This window comes from Schistocerca serialis, chromosome 6 (assembly GCF_023864345.2).
Source record: "Schistocerca serialis cubense isolate TAMUIC-IGC-003099 chromosome 6, iqSchSeri2.2, whole genome shotgun sequence".
NCBI classification, from domain to species: domain Eukaryota; kingdom Metazoa; phylum Arthropoda; class Insecta; order Orthoptera; family Acrididae; genus Schistocerca; species Schistocerca serialis.
The window spans coordinates 468,088,893-468,112,017 of NC_064643.1; the positions used below are offsets into that span (position 1 = coordinate 468,088,893).

General features: G+C 37.3%; 1 protein-coding gene across 3 annotated transcripts in view; it reads left to right on the forward strand.

The window, feature by feature from the left end:
• Positions 1-1,665: 1,665 nt before the first annotated feature.
• The window catches only part of LOC126483936 (uncharacterized), a 138,401-nt gene continuing 116,941 nt past the window's right edge, over positions 1,666-23,125 (forward strand). Inside the window, exons 1-3 of one of the 3 annotated variants that reach the window (XM_050107219.1) lie at positions 1,666-1,841; positions 3,716-3,912; positions 15,765-15,858. In XM_050107219.1, coding sequence (XP_049963176.1) covers positions 1,832-1,841; positions 3,716-3,912; positions 15,765-15,858 — 301 coding nt within the window. In that variant the 5' untranslated portion in view covers positions 1,666-1,831. The remainder of the gene's footprint in view (positions 1,842-3,715; positions 3,913-15,764; positions 15,859-23,125) is intronic. The other 2 variants (XM_050107220.1, XM_050107221.1) reach the window with 2 other exon arrangements.

Genomic DNA, 23,125 nt, shown 5'->3' on the forward strand with positions numbered 1-23,125 from the left:
CATCAGAACTGTAGTTGCTGGTCGTCATAGGACACCAAATGAAGTGCTGCACTGTGGATGAGATGTGTGTTGTATAATAACGTGACCAGAATCCAAGTAACCACTTTTTTTGATTTTCACTATGGTGGTACAAACATGATACATCTGCACACTTAACGAACTGACAGTCAAAGATCGCTCACATGTGGTCTCAAAGGACCGCCAGCAATGTTCTTTTTAGTCGCAGAGTTCTCCCAAGTTCATACCCATGCGATACCCCCAGGTATCCTTGTACCTAACAGGAAACAAGCTGGGGATTCCACTTCTGGTGTAGTCAGTCAGTGCACGTTATTGGCCTCTTCCAGCCCTTAACATTTTAGCCAACTCTTGCTTAGAACCACATGGAGTTTACTGTTCACAACAATAACCGATTGGTGAAGCAGTGAAAATGATCCTATATTTGCAATCATGATAACCATAACTACCTAATTGATTTGTCACTATGTTAGCTTTCTGGCCTCCTCTTGGCCACTGAGTTTACAAGTCACTTACTTCTTCCAGCCCCATGATAAATATTCACATTACTATTAAAGTTTCTATAATATTCTGCTTATTCGCTTATTGTTAGGCTTAGGACTCAACATCCTTCATGCCACGAAAACGAATGGCACTGTGAGTGCTCACAAGCTTAAACAATGAGTACTTCTTCATCTAGGTACTTGAACCTATCACGTTGTTACGGTCTACTAGCTACACAAACATATTACCAGTCTTTATTGCACAAATTTCCATAATTGGTCTTACTTTTAATCAAATCCAATGCACCCCACAGATTTAACATTACATTCAAATATCCTGTTTTCCTTCAAAGAAACCAGTAAAAGATTTACAAGAATGAACACAACCACTTCCTTTTAAAACTAGCAGCCTTGAGAAGACTTATAATAATATAAACTTAATTTGAGATCTCAATGACGTCATCACATCCTTACCCGGTTAGTTGTAAGGCCAGGAAAACCATGTTCTACCATGAACTTACTCAACGTCAGTACCCAATACTTTCTTACACAACCTGCGATATATATTACTTTGATTTTATCAGTTACATTATTAGTTACTGTGGGACTCATCACATACAAAATGATTCTCGGTGCTTCCACACGAAAATTCACTACTTCCATCCGGATCTGGGCAATAGACAGACGGTCAGTCCCTCCCTCCAACAGTTCCGTTAAATAATACATCATTTTCTAACATATATTTGTAACTTGCAGATTTCCTACGTTAGTGCTAAGGTAAAAAATGGCTTCTGATGTGTACAAAGTCATAATGAATCCTACAGTTAATGCACGGTATTTTAAACATAGTTAGTGATATAGCTATTTTACCTAATTCTAGACTGGATAGACAATCCCTATTGGTTAGAGGAGTTTTACTTATGTCCTGCGCTAAACTACTTGATTATTACTCAAATTTCTGTGGTGATTATTAGAGAACCGGTAGTTTTCAAACAACATCGCAGGTTTCTACTTAATATTCCTTAAAAGTAGCTTGAGGTGAAATCACATGATACATACAATTAGTTTAATGATTTTTTTACGTATTGTGTCTGAAACAGCAAAGACGTTGAATCCGTAGCCTATATCATGGCAGTCTCGACGCTTTTATGTTAAGTCTGCTCGCCGATTGCGAGGTGCGATTGTCGATTGTTTTGCTGCTGCTGTTCCGAAGTGCAGTGTGCGAAGACCTGTGGTATATCTTAACATTTGTGTAGAATTACTGATATTTGGATTGAGATTGTTGTTTATGAAATCGAGATTGCGTACCCTGTGAAGAATACTTTTGTGGAGCTATGAATGCCCGTAAGTATTTGTCAGATGAAATATTTCAACCCGTGGAGAAATAGTTTTCTGCAGTGGGTGATTCGTCTTTTAGTCGTGTCAGCGATAAATTAGCGAACGTTCGTATTTATTTTTGTTTATAACAAAAATCAAGGAGGAAAAATTGTTTACGTTACTAATGTAATTGTTTTCTCGCTGATGATCGAAAGTTTGCTTGGTGAGATTAAAAATGAACGTTGTTAATAGAATGGGAATGGATATGTATAAATACTCGTAGAAGCAATCTCAGTTCTTTCCCATTGTGCATGTCGCATTGTAGTATAACCAGCGTGTTTAATAGGACGAAACAGTAATTTTGTTCTCCCATTTTGACACGTATACCATAAAGTGGAAGTAAAGTATATTCTGCGTCAAGAAACAACACAATTGACGGCTCACCTTTACCTATGGCGGTACCGACCTTTCCATTAAGCGTATATGAAGCAGTCAGGTGTGTTGAGAGATTTTCTGTGTTATTGACGCAGTACGTTAGATTGTTACTGTATGCTACGCATTTTGAACCGTGTGCTTTGTATCTTATTAATTAATTTAATTGTGTAATTTGATTATTTGATCTTGTGAGTTGGAGTGCAGTGTGTGTACTTGTAATATAGAGCAGTGCTGACATTTTAGCTGTTGCCCAAGTGTGTTTCGCAGCCGCGCTTTAATTCTTATTTGAATGGAAATCTGTATTTCTCGTGTAATATATCATCTTTGCTCTATAAATTTGTTCTGTCTTGATACGAAGATTAACTTCTCCATATTTGTGTAGTTTGGAAGGCAGTGGGGTAAAAATTACGTAGTATATCGCTTTTTGTAGTCTCCATAGTTCATAGACATGTTCGTAAAATGTATCAAATATACCCTTCCGAGTCCTTCAATTATCTAATGTAGGTGTCCAGAAATTACACCACAGATCCAATTTTTATAGTGAAAAGGACGTTAAGTATGGCTCAGACAGTGACATCATGATATCCTAGAAGCCAATCCTTTATCACATCTTATATGTCACTTTCCAGTTTATTGGCTTCGCCAATTCACAACCAGGTTATCACCTTCTGCTGTAACCTGGGTCTCGAGCTGCACCACGGGCAATTGGGAGTGGGGGTTGAGTTGGGGTCCACTGGCACACACTATATGGCAGTTCTGCACAAGTCAGTCTGTTTTTGTGTTCATGATGGTCTTCACAATTTTTCTGGTGCATTGAAGATAGCAATATGGCCATTCTGCTTTGACCAGTGACATTGGTATTCTTATCATTGATGGTTGTAATGATGGAGATTAATCTGTAGCATAGTCAGAGGTGTATACCATGCTAAAAAGTTGCAGGTTGACAAATGGTTTGACTGCTCTTTTTTGTGTGTTTCAATGTCAGTTGCATTGTTATGAATTGTTGGCATTCAGTATAATTATCTTTTAAGTAAACATTGTGGATTGATGATAAAAGAAGAAAACCAAAGAAACTTTGCAATAATTGTTTTCAACAGGTTGCGTAGGCAAAATTCGACTTTACATCAGTGTGACACATGTTATTTCTAAATGAAGTTATTGCTGCCTTCCGTCTGAACTCCCATGTTTTTTGTATGCATTCGGCGTATCTGTGAGAGACATCTGGTTAAGAAGTTTGTGTATAGAACTAAGAAAATATGAAGGGAAGTTAATTTATGGTAATATCATTACGAAAAATGAATTTACCAAACTGTGAAATTAACTTATTTTACCGAAGCCCTGCTGCCTCTACCTAAAACTAGGCCCATTGTACATACAATCTGTTAAAAAAAAAAAAAAAAAGAAAGAATAACTCACTCCAAATTCATATTCTGTGAAATTTATTGATTGAAATATTATGCTTTCAGAGGCGTGGACAGATTTCTTCAAAGAAGCAGGTCTTGGACCTGATGTGGCTGGAAGTTACGGCAATATATTTTTTATGAATAAAATAGAAAGAAGTCACTTACCGTACCTCAACAGAGAGGTCTTAGGAGAAATGAATATCTCAGTTCTTGGTCATATTCTTATGATTCTGAAACATGCTCGGCTAGTTAGTGATAGGGTAAGCATTTGTAGATGGATTCACTTTTAGAAACAAGAGTTCATATCTTGGTTGAATCATGTAGCTCCTTCTCATTTTTAATATAATAAGTATGTTGAATAAGATGTTGGAAATCAGTTTTACATCAGTAATTTAGTAAACAAGAAAGTGGTACTTTGTAAGTAAACTTTAGAATTTGACTTACATGTGATATATCTTTCACAATTTAAATTTTTCTGTCTAAATGTGTGTGTCTCTTTTACCAGCAGTTAGTTACTCTGCCTAGATTTAAAAAATTACAGATAATATTAATGTTCAGAACTATTTAAGTTCCATTTATTTAATTGTTAGTAGCAGGGAACATATTTTGGCTTGTTAATTTGATATACTGGTATGCGATAAGGTGCGGACAGTTCTGTTATATGTAATTACTGTCCTTAATGAAACACAAAAGTATATGAGTAAAGGCTGCTGTAACTCTTATGTAAAGGTGGTGACTTGTTTGCATAGCTTCCCCCTCCCATTTCTCTCTCTCTCTCTCTCTCTCTCTCTCTCTCTCTCTCTCTCCCTCCTCCCCCCCCCCACCCCACCCCTACCCCCAATCCCAAGTCTCAACTGCCAAGTCAGGCATTAGCCTCGGAGGAGGAAAGAACTCTTTGTTTATAAAATGATGAAAACTGCCCATGCACTATTTATTACTACCTTAGTACATAGAGATCCGGGTAGGATTAAATAAATGCTATTGGAGCAGTAGTCCCCCTACCGAGCGAGGTGGCGCAGTGGTTAACACACTGGACTCACATTCGGGATGACGATTGTTCAATCCCGCATCTGACCATCCTGATTTAAGTTTTCCGTGATTTCCCTAAATCGCTCCAGGCAAATGCCAGGATGTTTCCTTTGAAAGGGCACAGCCTACTTCCTTCCCCGTGCTTCCCTAATCTGATGAGACCGATGACCATGTTGTTTGGTCTCTTCCCCCAAAAAACCCAAACCCTTATCATAAACCGTGGGAAAACTGAACCTATAAAGGCGTCCTCTCGCTGCAAAAAATATTTCTTGCATCAGAGGTGGCTTATATCCATCAAAATAATTGTACAGGCTTACCATTACCTCTTTGTAGCTAAGAACACTGTGCAAGTGTGCAGTGATAATGCAAACCTTTCTTATGAACTTGTTAGTGTAGTTGTTAAGTAAACTGAGCAAGAATATAAATGCAAAATTGTCAAGGAAGTAGGACTGGATGAGAAATCTGTTGTAGATAACTAGGAAAAGTTCAACCAGGTCCTTTGAAATTATAATCATACACAAAAAGGTATGATTTGATTGTAACATTGTGTGAGCCTTGCCACCTAAAAGTCATCACCAACAGCTTTTCAATAACTGATAGAACTGATTAACACCCCCCCCCCCCCCCCCCCCCCCCGTGCCAGTGTATCTGGTATAAGGACCGGAAGAACAAGATGAGAAAGTAGGACAAATAACTGGACATACATACAATCGGTTTCTCCTGCTCTGTTTGTGAGAACAGGGAAGTGAATGACTAGCAATGATGTAAAGTATCTATCACTATGCGTTGCACAATTTCTTTTGTTATATGTATGTATGAGCAAAGAATCGACTGGTAATTGTGTCCATACCGTAGGTTGAGTTTACAAATAACTGTGACAATCTTTATGCTGCTCTCCCCCCCCCCCCTTCCCCCCACTGTTCCAATTAAGGAGAAAAGTAATAAACCCCATTAAGATCTGTGCTTTTGACCCTGTAAAGGCCTTCATTCTCGTTTTGCTCAAAGTTCGTTTGCAGCGCAACTCAGTGATGTGTGCGCACCATAATTTTATTCTGTGTACTTCACAGCTACTATGAGTATTGTGCATGAAAATTCTGTTGATGTTCATGTAAGTTACAGACTTAAGAGTCATTCCATGTTAAGTCACCCAGGCCTTGACACCAACCATGTCAGATTTTGATGAAACTTGGTACAATCACTTCCTTTATCATTCTGAAAGCACTTGTAAAATTTTTTTGCTCTATCTCTTATAGTTTTTTTTTAATAAATTTTTAAAGTTTTTAGATTTGGCCTTGTTTCAGCAGTCGGAAATTATAACTTAAACGTGTCCTCACAACTAAAAAAAATTGTATATTAAAGAATACTCAAGATATCAGTATGAAATTTTGGAATAAGTTTGTGTATTATATCTAAATGTTAAAAAAAATTACCATAAAGATATATTAAATTCTTCCAAATGAAAAAAAATTTATAAGTTTTTTATTTTTTTTAGCTAACGGATGTTTAGTTTTAGAAAAACTGTAATATCTAGAGTCTCAGACCTGATAGAAAGCTCAAATTTGTTTTAAAATACTCTTAATTGTATAGGCTATTAGGTAAAAGAAAAATTATGTTGGCTTCTTAACCTGTTTAATAGTTATCTAATTTTTAAAATAATAATTAATTATATTTTAAAAATAAAAATGCCAAGTGACTTAGACACCGAAAATAAGTTTTTGTCTTCTTGGAGTAACAATGTACACTTGGATTTTGTATTGTTACTCCTGTGTTTTGAAGTAAAAAATTTTTACAGTGTTAAATAGTGCTTGGATAGTATTTTATTAAGTTTATTCGAACTCCCAGTAAGTACTGTTGCTTAGTTTACAGAGATTCTTTTCCAATATCCTACAAAAGTAACCAGAACAGTAATCAGACCAAAAGTGAAATCAGTATGTCAGATATTCAAACCTGTAGTGTAGGGTTATTTAAAAAATCTGACTGTTTCCAAACAACCTACACACCTTCAAAAAAGTTACAACCGGTATCAGAATTGAGTGAGGAAGAAAAAGATTTGATCCACTTACGATCTGGAATTAATCTGTGTGAATTTAAGAATATATGTTCACACCACAGCTACTACTTTTTAAATGTTTTTGAAAAGTATCAAACATGTGTAGACCCACTAAAAAAACACAAAAAGCCCATCAAAAAATCGTTGAGAAGTGTAGGCTTGGATCTTTCTAAACAATTACTGACAAAAAATATTAGCATAAAACCTGGACAAAAGCTTTGCTCAACATGCCGTAACTTTTGTGAGGAAAAATTAAGAGTTGAAGTCAATGAAAGTGAAACAGATGATGAAGTCATGGTTGAATTAGAATCATTGGCATCCAGAAATGAATCCCTTGTACAAACAAACATTGCTCTTGATAATTTAGGTTTAACACCGATAAAGCTTCAGGGCTTGTCAGAACAAAGTAAAGGGTCTTATTTTAAAAGGAAGGTTAGCAGTATTGAAAAGACTGCAAAAAAAGGTGGTTTCAAAAGCATTAAAATATGATGCACCAAGTTCTGATGATGACGAAGAAGATAAAAGTGTGGTTGAGAAAGCAAAGGCTTTTGATGTAATGATTTCTCTTATGAAAGAGAAGATTTCATCTGTTGGGAGGTCTAGAAAAATCCAGATTCTGACCTTGGCTCCAGATTCTTGGAGTCGAAAGAAAGTGATGAAAGAATTTAATGTAAGTGAGTACATGGTGCGACAAGCTAGAAAGCTAAAATCTGAATAGGGTATTTTGGAAACTCCTGGTCCAAAAAAAGGTAAAACTCTTTCTGAAAATACAGTAAGACTTGTAACAGATTTTTATGAAAAGGATGAAAGTTCCAGAGTGCTACCTGGAACAAAAGGCAAAGTAAGTGTTCAAAAAAAATGTGTACATGCAAAAAAGACTCATTTTGTGTAACTTGAGAGAACTCTATTATTCTTTCAAATGGGAGAATACTGAGGTAGAAGTAGTATTTTCAAAATTTGTTTTTTGAGACCTAAATGGTGTATCCTTGCTGGTGCTGCAGACACAGACACTGTATGTGTGTGCAGTATCTACCAGAATGTTAAACTATTACTGGATGCTGTGAACATTGAAGAATCTTATAAAGACCTAATTAAGATGCTTGTGTGCAACACGGAAAACCAAAACTGCATGCTACATCATTGCAACAGCTGTCCAGCAATTACTGCACTAACAGAGTGCTTAACTGAAAAACTAAGTGAAGATTATGATTAAGAAGAAGAAATTGTAATCAGTCAGTGGGTTAACACAGACAGGGCAGAAATGATCAAACAGTCTATCAGTGTTGAAGACTACATTTCTTTATTGGTTAGGTCATTGGAAAAGCTCACCCCACATCAAATCCCAATCAGCAGCCTTTAAAAGATTGAAAGAAGACCCACCACCGAAAACAGCAATTATTGTGATGGATTTCAGTGAAAATTATTCCTTTGTTATACAAAATGAGATCCAAAGTTACCACTGGAATAGAGGCGGTTGTACTCTACACCCAGTTGGAGTTTTTATAAGAAATGAGAAAAACAATGTTTTTGTTTCCAACCACTGTTTTATTAGTGTTGACCAAGAACATGACACTGGTTTTGTTAACTTTGTACAAAAAGAAATTACAAAGTGGCTGTCATTACATCATGCTGTCATTGACTCAGTTCACTACTTTACAGATGGTTGTGCTGGGCAGTACAAAAATAGAAACAGTTTTAAAAATTTGACTGAACACTTCAGAGACTTTAATTTGAAGGCCCAACACTCTTTTTTTGCAACAAGTCATGGGAAGTCAATTTGTGATGGCCTAGGAGGAACTATTAAAAGAATTTTAAGGAAAGCCAGTCTACAGCTTTCAGACAAAGAACAAATAATGACAGCAATCGATGTGTATAAGTTTTGTGAAAAAAAATATTGAAAACATTCATTTTCACTTTATTGACAAAAAAGAAGCTAATTTGCTACGGTTAAAACTAGAAAAACGTTTTTCAGCAACCCGAACCATTCCTGGAACTAGAAGTTTTCGTAACTTCAAACCACTTCCAACAAACAACCTTGAAATTAGGACTACAGATAGTGTAAAACCCTCCTTAGTCTTTTCTTTCCATTCTTCTTCTGATTGGGTTCGTGTTGAACCATCCATAAATAGCTATGTGGCTGCAAATTATGATGGTAACTGGTACTTTGGACTGGTAAAAACAATATTCAGTGATGAAGAAGATGCAGAAATTCTATTTCTACATCCTTCAGGACCCGCTGCATCATTTTATTGGCCTGAAAGAGAAGATTCCTGCATAGTGCCTTTGGAGCACATAGTCTGTGTAGTAGACGCACCTCAATCAAGCGGCACTGGGAGAATGTATTACTTCAAAAAAGACTGTATCAAAAGAACTGAAAGCTCTTGGATGAAGTGGAAAAACAGTTTGAATCAGCATTAATGTTTATGAAAAAGACAAAATTACTCAAAAAATTCAATGTTCCAAGCAATCAGTTGGGTTATACATAAGTGCCGTAAGTAAACTATCTTTGTACATAATTCTAATGTAATCTACTATAATTGATAAACATGTTAAAAAGCCATCATTATTTTTGTTTTATCAAGTAGCCTATATGTTTAAGAATAAATTAAAACAAATTTGAGCATTCTATTAGGTCTGAGACTCGAGATATTGCAATTCTTATAAAACAAAACATCCGTAAAAAAAAAGAAAAAAATACATATATATGTATTTTTTTCATAGAAAATATTAATATATTTTAATAGCATCATTTTTATCTTCAAATATGTATAATAAATAAACTTGCTGCAAAAATTCATGATGTTATCTGAAAGAGTTTTTAAGATAAGCATATTTAAAGTTTTGAATACAAATTAAACTGACTATTTCCGAAGGTTCAGAAAACGCAAAACATAAAAACTTTAAAAATTTATAAAGAAAACTGTAAGAGATAGAGCAAAAAAAAATTGCAGGTGTTGTCAGGATGGTATTAGAACCATTTGAGCCAAATTTCATGAAAATCTAAGGAGGTGGGTGTAAAATTTATTTTTTATTGGGTGATTTGATTTGGAATGACCCCGCGGGAAAAATATATTTAAAAACAAAGATGATGTGACTTACCATACGAAAGCGCTGGCAGGTCGATAGAAACACAAACAGACACATACATACACACAAAATTCAAGCTTTCGCAACAAACTGTTGCCTCATCAGGAGAGAGGGAAGGAGAGGGAAAGACGAAAGGAAGTGGGTTTTAAGGGAGAGGGTAAGGAGTCATTCCAATCCCGGGAGCGGAAAGACTTACCTTAGGGGGGAAAAAAGGACGGGTATACACGCGCGCGAGCACGCACGCACACACACACACACACACACACACACACACACACACACACACACACACACACATATACAGACACAAGCAGACATATGAGGGGGAAAAAAGGACGAGTATACACTCGCGCACACACACACACACACATATACAGACACAAGCAGACATATGAAATATGTCTGCTTGTGTCTGTATATGTGTGGATGGATATGTGTGCGTGTGCGAGTGTATACCCGTCCTTTCTTCCCCCTAAGGTAAGTCTTTCCACTCCCGGGATTGGAATGACTCCTTACCCTCTCCCTTAAAACCCACTTCCTTTCGTCTTTCCCTCTCCTTCCCTCTTTCCTGATGAGGCAACAGTTTGTTGCGAAAGCTTGAATTTTGTGTGTATGTATGTGTCTGTTTGTGTTTCTATCGACCTGCCAGCGCTTTCGTATGGTAAGTCACATCATCTTTGTTTTTAAAATAATATTAATTATATTTTAAAAATAAAAAGTACCAAGTGACTTAGACACACAAAATAAGTTTTTGTCTTCTTGGAGTAACAATGTACGCTTGTATTTTGTTTTGTTACTCCTGTGTTGTGAAGTAAAAAATTATTACAGTGTTAAATAGTGCTTGGATAGTATTTTATTAAGTTTATTCGAACTTTCAGTAAGTACTGTTACTTAGTTTACAGAGATTCTTTTCCAATATCCTATAAAAGTAACCAGAACAGTAATCAGACCAAAAGTGAAATCAGTATGTCAGATATTCAAACCTGTAGCATAGGGTTATTTAAAAAATCTGACTGTTTCCAAACAACCTACACACCAACAACCTACGCACCTTCAAAAAAAGTTACAACCGATATCTGAATTGAGTGGGGAAGAAAAAGATTTGATCCACTTATGATCTGGAATTAATGTGTGTGAATTTAAGAATATATGTTCACACCACAGCTACTACTTTTTAAATGTTTTTGAAAAGTATCAAACAACATGTGTACACCCATTAAAAAAAAAACACAAAAAGCCCATCAAAAAATCGTTGAGAAGTGTAGGCTTGGATCTTTCTAAACAATTACTGACAAAAAATATTAGCATAAAACCTGGACAAAAGCTTTGCTCAACATGCCGTAACTTTTGTGAGGAAAAATTAAGCGTTGAAGTCAATGAAAGTGAAACAGATGATGAAGTCATGGTTGAATTAGAATCATTGGCATCCAGAAATGAATCCCTTGTACAAACAAACATTGCTCTTGATAATTTAGGTTTAACACCGATAAAGCTTCAGGGCTTGTCAGAACAAAGTAAAGGGTCTTATTTTAAAAGGAAGGTTAGCAGTATTGAAAAGACTGCAAAAAAGGCGGTTTCAAAAGCATTAAAATATGATGCACCAAGTTCTGATGATGACGAAGAAGATAAAAGTGTGGTTGAGAAAGCAAAGGCTTTTGATGTAATGATTTCTCTTATGAAAGAGAAGATTTCATCTGTTGGGAGGTCTAGAAAAATCCAGATTCTGACCTTGGCTCCAGATTCTTGGAGTCGAAATAAAGTGATGAAAGAATTTAATGTAAGTGAGTACATGGTGCGACAAGCTAGAAAGCTAAAATCTGAATAGGGTATTTTGGAAACTCCTGGTCCAAAAAAAGGTAAAACTCTTTCTGAAAATACAGTAAGACTTGTAACAGATTTTTATGAAAAGGATGAAAGTTCCAGAGTGCTACCTGGAACAAAAGGCAAAGTAAGTGTTCAAAAAAATGTGTACATGCAAAAAAGACTCATTTTGTGTAACTTGAGAGAACTCTATTATTCTTTCAAATGGGAGAATACTGAGGTAGAAGTAGGATTTTCAAAATTTGTTTCTTGAGACCTAAATGGTGTATCCTTGCTGGTGCTGCAGGCACAGACACTGTGTGTGTATGCAGTATCCACCAGAATGTTAAACTATTACTGGATGCTTTGAAAATTGAAGAATCTTATAAAGACCTAATTAAGATGCTTGTGTGCAACACGGAAAACCAAAACTGCTTGCTACATCATTGCGACAGCTGTCCTGCAAATACTGCACTAACTGACTACAAAACTAAGTGAAGATTATGATTTAGGAGAAGAAATTGTAATCAGTCAGTGGGTTAACACAGACAGGGCAGAAATGATCAAACAGTCTATCAGTGTTGAAGACTACATTTCTTTATTGGTTAGGTCATTGGAAAAGCGCACCTCGCACTCGTTTATAGCAAAATCCCAATCAGCAGCCTTTAAAAGATTGAAAGAAGACCCACCACCCAAAACAGCACTATTTTATTAGTGATAACCAAGAACATGACACTGGTTTTGTTAACTTTGTACAAAAAGAAATTACAAATTGGCTGTCATTACATCATACTGACTTTGACTCAGTTCACTACTTTACAGATGGTTGTGCTGGGCAATACAAAAATAGAAACAAGTTTTAAAAACTTGACTGAACACTTGAGAGACTTTAATTTGAAGGCCCAACACTCTTTGTTTGCAACAAGTCATGGAAAATCAATTTGTGATGGCCTAGGAGGAACTATTAAAATAATTTTAAGGAAAGCCAGTCTACAGCTTTCAGACGAAGAACAAATAATGACAGCAAACGATGTGTACAAGTTTTGTGAAAAAAATATTGAAAACATTCAATTTCACTTTATTGACAGCTGATTTGCTACGGTTAAAACTAGAAAAACGTTTTTCAGCAACCCGAACCATTCCTGGAACAAAAAGTGTTCATAACTTGAAACCACTTCCAACAAACAACCTTGAAATTAGAAGGACTACAGATAGTGTAAAACACTCCTTAGTCTTTTCTTTCCATTCTTCTTCTGATTGGGTTCGTGTTGAACCATCCATAAATAGCTATGTGGCTGCAAATTATGATGGTGACTGGTACTTTGGACTGGTAAAAGCAATATTCAATGATGAAGAAGATGCAGAAATTCTATTTCTACATCCTTCAGGACCCGCTGCATCATTTTATTGGCCTGAAAGAGAAGATTCTTGCATAGTGCCTTTGGAGCACATAGTCTGTGCAGTAGACGCACCTCAATCAAGCGGCACTGGAAGAATGTATTACTTAAAAAAAGACTGTATCAAAAGAACTGAAAGCTCTTGGATGAAATGGAAAAACAGTTTGAATCAGCATTAATGTTTATGAAAAAGACAAAATTACTCAAAAAATTCAGTTTCAAGCAATCAGTTGGGTTATACATAAGTGTCGTAAGTACACTATCTTTGTACATAATTCTAATGTAATCTACTATAGTTAATAAACATGTTAAAAGCCATCATTATTTTTGGTTTATCAAGTAGCCTATATGTTTAAGAGCAAATTAAAACAAATTTGAGCATTCTGTCAGGTCTGAGACTCTAGATATTAAAATTCTAATAAAACAAAACATCCGTTAAAAAAAAAGGAAGAAGAAAAATAGATATATATTTCTTTTTCATAGAAAATACTAATATATTTTAATAGTATTATTTTTATCTTCAAATATGTATAATAAATAAATTTGCTGCAAAAATTCATGATGTTATCTAAAAAGTTTTTAAGATAAAGCAATTTTAAAGTTTTGAATACAAATTAAATTTACCATTTCCGAAGGTCCGGAAAATGCAAAACATAAAAACTTTAAAAGTTTATAAAAAAAACTATAAGAGATACAGCAAAAACAAATTGCAGGTGTTGTCAGGATGGTATTAGAACCATTTGAGCCAAATTTCATGAAAATCTAAGGAGGTGGGTGTAAAATTTATTTTTTATTGGGTGATTTGATATGGAATGACCCTTAATACAGGGCTCTGGAGCTGCATTGAAATTGACTTGAATCAATAAATGTACCAGCATTTTGTTGATGCTGTAGCCAATTACATAAACTAGAAAACAATGAAAATTTCTTATAACCTAGGCATGTTTTGAGGTTCAGATATAGAGAAATAAGTCATCGGTGCAATTGGGAAACAGTGGACTATTTTGAAGTGTAGTACTCAGTGTGTACAAGCAGGTACAGTGCCTGTTGCAAGAGAAATATACTAGATTGTTAATCCAAGAGGAGGGAAAAATACCTCATTTGCTGCTAAAATTATTTTCCTTTTTTGTTTATATATTTTCTTGATTGCCAAACTGTTTTGACTGCAATTTTGCCTCTGTCTATGTTCTAGTGAATTCATATTTCCTCTGGTCATATGGATACAGCACAGACACTTTATATTTTCCTTCATCTTCTAAAAATATGAATTTGAAATGTCTTCTTTGAGTATGTAAACTGTCATGATACATATCACACCACTATTGCTTTGTGTTGCAAAACTCCAGTAAAACTACTGTGTATTCATTAATGCCAGATTTATATCAGCAGTTTTATAAGTTGTAAATTGAAAATCTTGCATAACAATGCTGTGAATCCTCCCCTCCTCCATCTTAAGAAACTGAAAACTATAAACATCTGAAATTGTTGGCTGGAAGAGCCCTATGGAGTTATTCATCCTCTTAATGGGAAAGGTTTCCTTTCTTTGTACAGTCATCTTTTGTTCATGAAGGAAGAGTATTTTGTACTCTATCTGTGTGCTGTGGTTGACTACAATGAGTGCATGCGAAGTTTAATGCCACGTCAACTTCAGTGTTTTGGAAAGGAGAAGGTCAAACCCTATGCTGGTTCATAGCTTGCTTCTCCCAAAAAGCTTTAATGGATCGCCAAGCTTATCACCCCTAGCTTATGGACTGGCTACCATTAACATCATCACGTGCTCTCATTACATTAGAAAATGCATACATATTTGGAACTTACTCAGTCGTTTCTGTGAAACATGCGATACCAATCACATACAGTGGCTACGAGCAAAGAACTATGCATTCATTCTCTCACATTTGACTGGAACCCTTATAAGAATCCAGCGTGCTTAAAAGCAAAACCTCTGACTTTTTCGTAGAACTTTACCTGACTTACTCGTGAAATGCTGACTGAAAAATGATAATACATTGAGGAAGAGTGTATGTGCTGAGACATGAAATAAAGGAAGGCTGGAGGACAGAGCCTTCTGTTTCAGAGATGTAGCAAACCAAAATGTGAATAACTGCAAGCAGCACACCACAAAGCTGACACAGTTTAGCAGCACAATGTAATAGAGCATATACCCGTAAAAGAATTCAATGCAGAAAACTTTTAATGTCAATTATAACTAGCTTCATCAAAAATCATGCCCAAGCGGCAGTACACTTAAATCTGCAGTGTGAGCAGTTTGGTGGCACCTTTCAAAGCCAAAAAATTATATTTACTCTTGACACACCAGCTCATGACAGCCATAGAGCAGCTGCTATTTAGGTGTTGTAACATGAAATAGACAGTAATATCAGAAAATTAAGTTAATATTACTCCACTTACATCCATTGCCCTGCCTGAGAGTGGTTCATTTTTCTTGTCCTTTATTACCTGGCTTTTAAAGTGAACATTTGTCATATATCTCTCTCTCTCTCTCTCTCTCTCTCTCTCTCTCTCTCTCTCTCTCTCTCACACACACACACACACACACACACACACACACACACACACACACACACACACACACAATTTGCATGCTAAAATTTTTATCCCACTCCTTTTGGATCACTTTATCTTGATTTATTATTAGTTTGCATGTTAATATTCTTGTTTAGACAGATGAGATTGTTACATAATTTGTTATAAAGTAGCTGTCATGATAATAAAAACATTTTAACAGGTGAAAAGTTCAACATCTGCTGCGTGCTTTGCTACACCATCTGAGAGTGAGGACCAAATCAGTCCAACTGCTGGGACCAGACAAGATATCGAAGGTAGTCTGACTTATGACTAGTGCTCTGTTGTAACGTCATTTAAAATCCGATGTTTAAAGTAACTCACTTCACTATGACATTCTTGGTGTATGGATATAAGATTTGCAGTAGTTTGCATGTTCTTAGGTTCTTCTGGAACTACTCCATTCTTGTGATTTTTAATAACGCATCTTCATTTCCAGTAGCTTCTAATTTTTTTTAGGTTTTATTTCCCAGATTTCAGAGAAATTAGTAAATATTTGCAACTGCAATTAACTGTTCCAATAAATCCGTATCTTTCACACAGAATGGCTATTTGTGGAAATAATTTCATAAGATATTTGTTCTGCCTTTGCTTTAATAATAAGGGAGCAAACAGTTAACTTTATCTCCGGCAAGAGGAAACACTAATGTGTTGTGCCTGTGACATAAGTATCACGGTGCACCACATTTGAGTAAACTTATCCAAAACAGAGGGCAGCATCTCATTTGCAAACAGATTTGCCTTGTACATAATTTTACCTGACACTCAAGTGAATTGTGGTATGACTTCTACAGTTTCGTGGTGTCAGGCTTGTTGACTTTTTTAAGAAAAAGTTTTTTGTTTGTCATCTGTGTGGCTGACTCACACTTCTTTTTGTGAGAGGAACCATTCACATTTCCCTGTGGAAGTATTTTAGCTTCTTTTATAATTTCTTTAATGGACAGCTTCAGAACATCTGCTCACTTTTACACTGTGTTAAAGGGTGTGGCTAGTGTGATTGTCCAGATGTCCACGAGTGAGGTTGGCAGAGAGTGCATGTATTTGTGTAAGACTTTATCTTTCTTGTTTCATGCCATTTTAACCATATTTCTAAGGTCACTGTAACCTCACCATTGACTACCCATATGCCCCCCCCCCCCCCCCCCCCCCACACACACACACACATTAATAACTTTGTAATGACTTGTATCTTGTGAAGCATGTAACTTTATTTCTAAAGCGAACTTTAATTCTATATTTGATTGTCACTACAATAATTTATTTGTGTCCAACTCCAACATGACAGATTCCCAAATTATGATTGAGGAAATTAATAAAAATCTTCGTTATTGGCTCATACATGGCGTTCTGTGGGTCCCATCGAAAAAGAAAATCTTGATGGTTGTGAAACAAGCCAAGGTATACATTAACAAAATATCAACAAAACATTAACAGTTAATCTGCATACGGTATTAACAATGACTTTTCGCTACATCACTTAATCTACAACTTTGTGACAACTCTGTAAATCACACTAATTCTTTATTATTCCACTCTAGAACAGCATGTGGGAAAGACGAACACACATCTTTCCTTGCGAGCTCTGATTTCCCTAATTTTATTATGATGATTGTGTGTCCCTCTATAGGTTGAAGTCAACAAAATATTTTTCACTTTCAGAGAAGAAAGGTGGTGATTCAAATATCCTGAAAAGACCCTGCTACAACGAAAAACGTCTTTGTGTTAATGGTTTCCACCCCAAATCGTGTATTGAGTTTCTCGATAATACTGGCACTGCAAGCTGGCTAAAGCCGGAGATAAGCTCAGCCAAAATTTTTGCGAAGAATGTAACTGTGTTCTGAAAGGATAGGCTAAACACTATTGGTGGTGGCATGTTTGTTGCTGTTAGAAGTAGTTTATCTTGTTGTGAAATTGAAATCGATAGTTCTGTGAGTTAGTATGGGCAGAGGTCACTGTTGGCATCTGGGATAAAATAATAATTGGATCCTTTTACTGTCCTCCCAATTCAGATGATACAATTGCTGAAATGTTCAAAGAAAACTTGAGTTTGATTTCAAACATCCAACTCATACAATTATAGTTGGTAGTGACTTTAATTTACCCTCGATATGTTGGTGAAAATACATGTTTAATTCCGGAGGAATACATAAAACATCATCTGAAATTGTGCTAAACACATTATCTGAAGATTATTTCGAGCAGTACTTCATGAGCCCATGCGAATAGTAAACGGCTGTGAAAACACACTTGAGCTCTTACCAACAAATAATCCTGACTTAATAATGAGTGTCAAAATGGATAGAGGGATTAGTGAACATGGGATTGTTGTAGTGAGATTGAATATTGTAATCATTAAATCCTCCAAAAATAAACGAAAAATATACCTATTCAAAAAGCAGATAAAAATTCACTTGATGCCTTACTGAGAGACAACCTCAGCTCTTTCCAAATTAATGTAAGTGTAGACCAGATGTGGCTTGAATTCAAAGAAATAGTTCAGCAGCAACTGAGATATTTATGCAAAATAAATTAACAAACGGCGGAGCTGATCCTCCTTGGTACACAAAACGGATCAGAACACTGCTGCAGAAACAACGAAACAAACATGCCAAAGTTAAACAAACGCAAAGCCCCCAAGATTGGCGTTCTTCTACAGAAGCTCGAAATTTAGTGCAGACTTGGATACGAGATCTTAATAATAGTTTCTGCAAAGAAACTTTGTCTTGAAACCTGGCAGAAAATCCAGAGAGATTCTGGGCTTCTGTGAAGTATGTTAGCAGCAAGACACAATCAATGCCTTCTTTGCATGATAGCAATGGAGATACTATGAAAAACAGTGTTGCCAAAGAAGAATTACTAAACACAGCCTTCCGAAATGCCTTCATGAAAGAAGACAGAAAGAATAGCTGCCAACGTGCGTAACGTAGAAGTAAATATCCTCGAAGTAGTGAAGCAATTTAATCACTTAATAAAAGCAAGTCCTCTGATCCAGACTGTATAGCTATCAGGTCCCTTCCAGTGTATGCTGATGCAATAGCTCCATACTTAACGATCAGATACAACTGGTTGCTCGACAAAAGATCCGTACCCAAAGACTGGAAAGTTGCACAAGTCACACCAATATTCAAGAAAGGTAGTAGGAGTAATCCACTAAATTACAGGCCCTTATTATTAACATCGATATGCAGCCGTATTTTGGAACATATATTGTGTTGAAACATTATGAATTACGTTGATTAAAACGGGCTGTTGACAAACAGTCAACATAGATTTAGAAAACATCGTTCTTGTGAAACACAACTAGCTCTTTACTCCCATAAAGTGTTGAGTGTTATTGACAAGGGATCTCATACTGATTTCATTTTCCTGGATTTCTGGAAAGCTTTTAACACTGTACCATACAAGCAGCTTGTAGTGAAATTGCGCGCTTGTGGAATATCGTCTGTTATGTGACTGGATTTGTGATTTCCTGCCAGGGAGGTCACAATTCTTAGTAATTGATGGAAAGTCATCTAGTAAAACAGATGTGATTTCTGGCGCTCCCCAAGCAGTATTATAAGCCCTTTGCTGTTCCTTATCTATGTAAACAATTTGGGAGACAATCTGAGCAGCCGTCTTAAATTGTTTGCAGATGATGCTGTCGTTTATCGATTAATAGTCATCTTAAGATCAAAGCAAACTGCAAAACGATTTAGAAAAGATATCTGTATGGTGTGAAAATTGGCAGTTGACCCCAAATAATGGAAAGTGTGAAGTCATCCACATGAGTGCTAAAAGGAATTCGTTAAGCTGTAGTTGCATGATAAATCAGGCAAATCTAAAGGCCATAAATTCAAGTAAATACCTAGGAATTGCAATTATGAACAACTTAAATTGGAAGGAACACACAGAAAATGTTGCTGGGTGGGCTAACCGAAAACTACATTTTATTGGCAGGACACTTAGAAAATGTAACAGATCTACTAAGGAGACTGCCTACACTACACTTGTCCGTCCTCTTTTAGAATACTGCTGTGCAGTATGGGATCGTTACCAGATAGGATTGACAAAGTACATCAGAAAAGTAAAGCTCAAAGAAGGGCAGCACGTTTTGTATTATCACAAAATATGGGAGAGGATATAAAATGTAGGCTGGCAATGGCAAGGAAAGCGTTTCTGAAGAAGAGAAATTTGTTAACATCCAGTATTGATTTAAGTGTCAGGAAGTCATTTCTGAAAGTATTCGTATGGAGTGTAGCCATGTATTGAAGTGAAACATGGACGATAAATAGTTTGGACAAGAAGAGAATAGAAGCTTTCGAAATGTGGTGCTACAGAAGAATGCTGAAGATTAGATGGGTAGATCACATAACTAATGAGGAAGTATTGAATAGGATTGGGGAGAAGAGAAGTTTGTGGCACAACTTGACCAGAAGAAGGGATCGGTTGGTAGGACATGTTCTGAGGCATCAAGGGATCACCAATTTAGTATTGGAGGGCAGCGTGGAGGGTAAAAAACCGTAGAGGGAGACCAAGAGATGAATACACTAAGCAGATTCAGAAGGATGTAGGGTGCAGTAGGTACTGGGAGATGAAAAAGCTTGCACAGGATAGAGTAGCATGGAGAGCTGCATCAAACCAGTCTCAGGACTGAAGACCACAACAACAACAACAACATGGGAGAGTGTGTCACTGATATGATACAGGATATGGGGTGGACATCATTGAAACAAAGGCGTTTTTCATTGCGGTGGAATCTTCTCACGAAATTCCATTCACCAACTTTCTCCTCCTAATGCGAAAATATTTTGATGACTCTGATGTACACAGGGAGAAATGATCACTATGATAAAAAAGGGAAATCCGAGCTCGTATGGAAAGCTATAGGTGTTTGTTCTTTCTGCATGCTATAAGAGAGTGGAACAGTCCAGAGTATCCATGTTGAAGTAGAATGTTCTGCCCTTCTTTGAACTTTCTTGATGTACTCTGTTAATCCTATCTGGTAGGGATCCCACATCACGCAACAGTACTCAAAGAGAGGACGGACGTGCTTAGTGTAGGCAGACTCTTTAGAAGACCTGTTGCATCTTTTAAGTGTTCTGCCAATAAGGTAGTCATTGGTTTACCTTCCCAACATTTCCATATATTCTTTCCAATTCAAGTTGTTCGTAGTTGTAATTTCTAGGTATTTACTTGAATTTATGACCTTTGTAAGTTTAATGGATTCCTTGTAGTACTTGTGTGGGTGACCTTACACTTTTTGTTATTTAGGGTCAATTGCCAATTTTTGCACCATACAGATGTCTTATCTAAATCATTTTGCGAACGATTTTGATCTGTTGACGACTTTACTAGACGATAATAGACAGCATCATCTGCAGACAACCTAAGACAGCTGCTCAGATTGTCTCATAAAATGTCTACATAGATGAGTAACAGAAGAGGGCCTATAACACTACCTTGGGGAATGCCAGAAATTACTTCTGTTTTAATCAAACGATGGACGATCCACGATGGGATGTAACAATATTATGAAAAAGAAAGTTGCTACTCACCATATAGCAGAGATGCTGAGCCACAGACAGGCACAACAAAAGGACTGTCACAAATAATGGTCAGCAAGGCCTTTGTCAAAACACACACACACACACACACACACACACACACACACACACACACACACACACCACTGCATTCTCTGGCAACTGAAGCCACACTGCGAGCAGCAGCACCAGTGCATGATGGGAGTGGCGACTGGGTTGGGGTAAGGAGGAGACTGGGGCAGGGGATAGTAGGGTACGTGGGGGGGGGGGGGGGGGGGGGACAGTGAAGTGCTGCTGGGGAGTTTGCAGGAATGAGATGGAGAGAGGATAGGGCACCTGTATGCAGTTAGGAGGTTAGACAGAGGGCAGGGCAGGGGAGTGGAGTAGGGTGGGGGAGGGGGGACTGGAAAAGGGGAGAAACAAAAGGCTGGGTGTGATGGTGCAATGAGGGCAGTGTAGTGCTCGAATGGGAACAGGAAAGGTGCTGGACGGGTGAGGACAATGACTAACAGAGGTTGAGGCCAGAAGGGACAGGAATGTGGGATGTATTGCAGGGAAAATCCCCACCTGCGCAATTCAGAAAAGCTGATGTTGGTGGGCAGGATCCATAAGGTACAGGCTGTGAAGCAGTCATTGCAATGAAGGATGTCGTGTTGGGCAGTGTGCTCAGCAACAAGGTGGCCCACTTCTTTCTTGGCCACAGTTTGTCATGGCCATTCAAGTGGACAGACAGCTTGTTGGTTGTCATCCCCACATAGAATGCAGCACTGGGGTTGCAGCTTAGTTTGTAGATCACACTATTGATTTTACAGGTAGCCCTGCTTTTGATGGGATAGGTGATGTTTGTGACCGGACTGGAGTAGGTGGTGGTGGGATGTATGGGACAGGTCTTGCATCTAGGTCTGTTACAACAATATGAGCCATGAGGTAAGAGGTTGGGAGCAGGGGTCATGCAGGTTCGGTGGACAGCAGAATACCACTGTGGGAGGGATAGTGGGTAGGACATTTCTCATTTCAGGGCACAACGAAAGGTATTTGAAACTTTGGCATAGAATATAATTCAGTTGCACCAGTCCTGGGTGGTACTGAGTTGCGAAAGGAATGCTCCTCTATGGCTGGACATTGAGACTTTGGGAGGTGGTGGTAAACTGGAAAGATAAGGCACGGGAGATTTATTTTTGTACAAGGTTGGGAGGATAATTACGGTCTGTGAAGGCTTCAATGAGACTCTCTCGGCATATTTTGAGAGGCACTGCTCGTTACTGCAGATCCAATGACAAAAGGTGGCTCGGCTGTAAAGAAGGAACATCTTGGTATGGAATGGGTGGCAGCTGTCTAAGTGGAGGTATTGCTAGTGGTTAGTAGCTCTGATATGGACAGAGGTACTGATGTAGCCATCTTTGATGTGGACATCAACATCTAGGGATGTTGGCAGTGGGGTTTATGGACTTCAGAAAGCATGTAGAAGGTAGGAGTGCAGGGAGTGGTAGGGGTGAGCAGAGAGGAGGACTCTGGGGAGAGGTTCTGGGATTGGACTAAGGATTTGAGAAGTGACTGGAGATCTGTTGGATTTCTGGAATGGTGATCATTGTGGCAAGGTTTGTAGGAGGATGTACCATGTTTACTCGAATCTAAGCCGCACTTTTTTCTGGTTTTTGTAATCCAAAAAACCGCCTGTGGCTTAGAATCGAGTGCAAAGTAAGCGGAAGTTCTGAAAAATGTTGGTAGGTGCCGTTACAACTAACTTCTGCTGTCGAATACATGTAGCGCTACACAGGCATGCTTTGCAGGCACAAAGATAAATACTGGTGCCAAAAGCTCTGCATCAGTAAATAAATTTAAAAAAAGGTAGAAGACGGGCTTTTTTCTCCACCCAAGTTTCGACCACTGCATTTTCATACATTATCCAAAGAAGTAAATAGAAATTCTGTATTGTTTATCTTTGAATGTAACAGCCTTTCAAATATTCGTAATACCAACAATGCACGAGGCTTTAGGATTG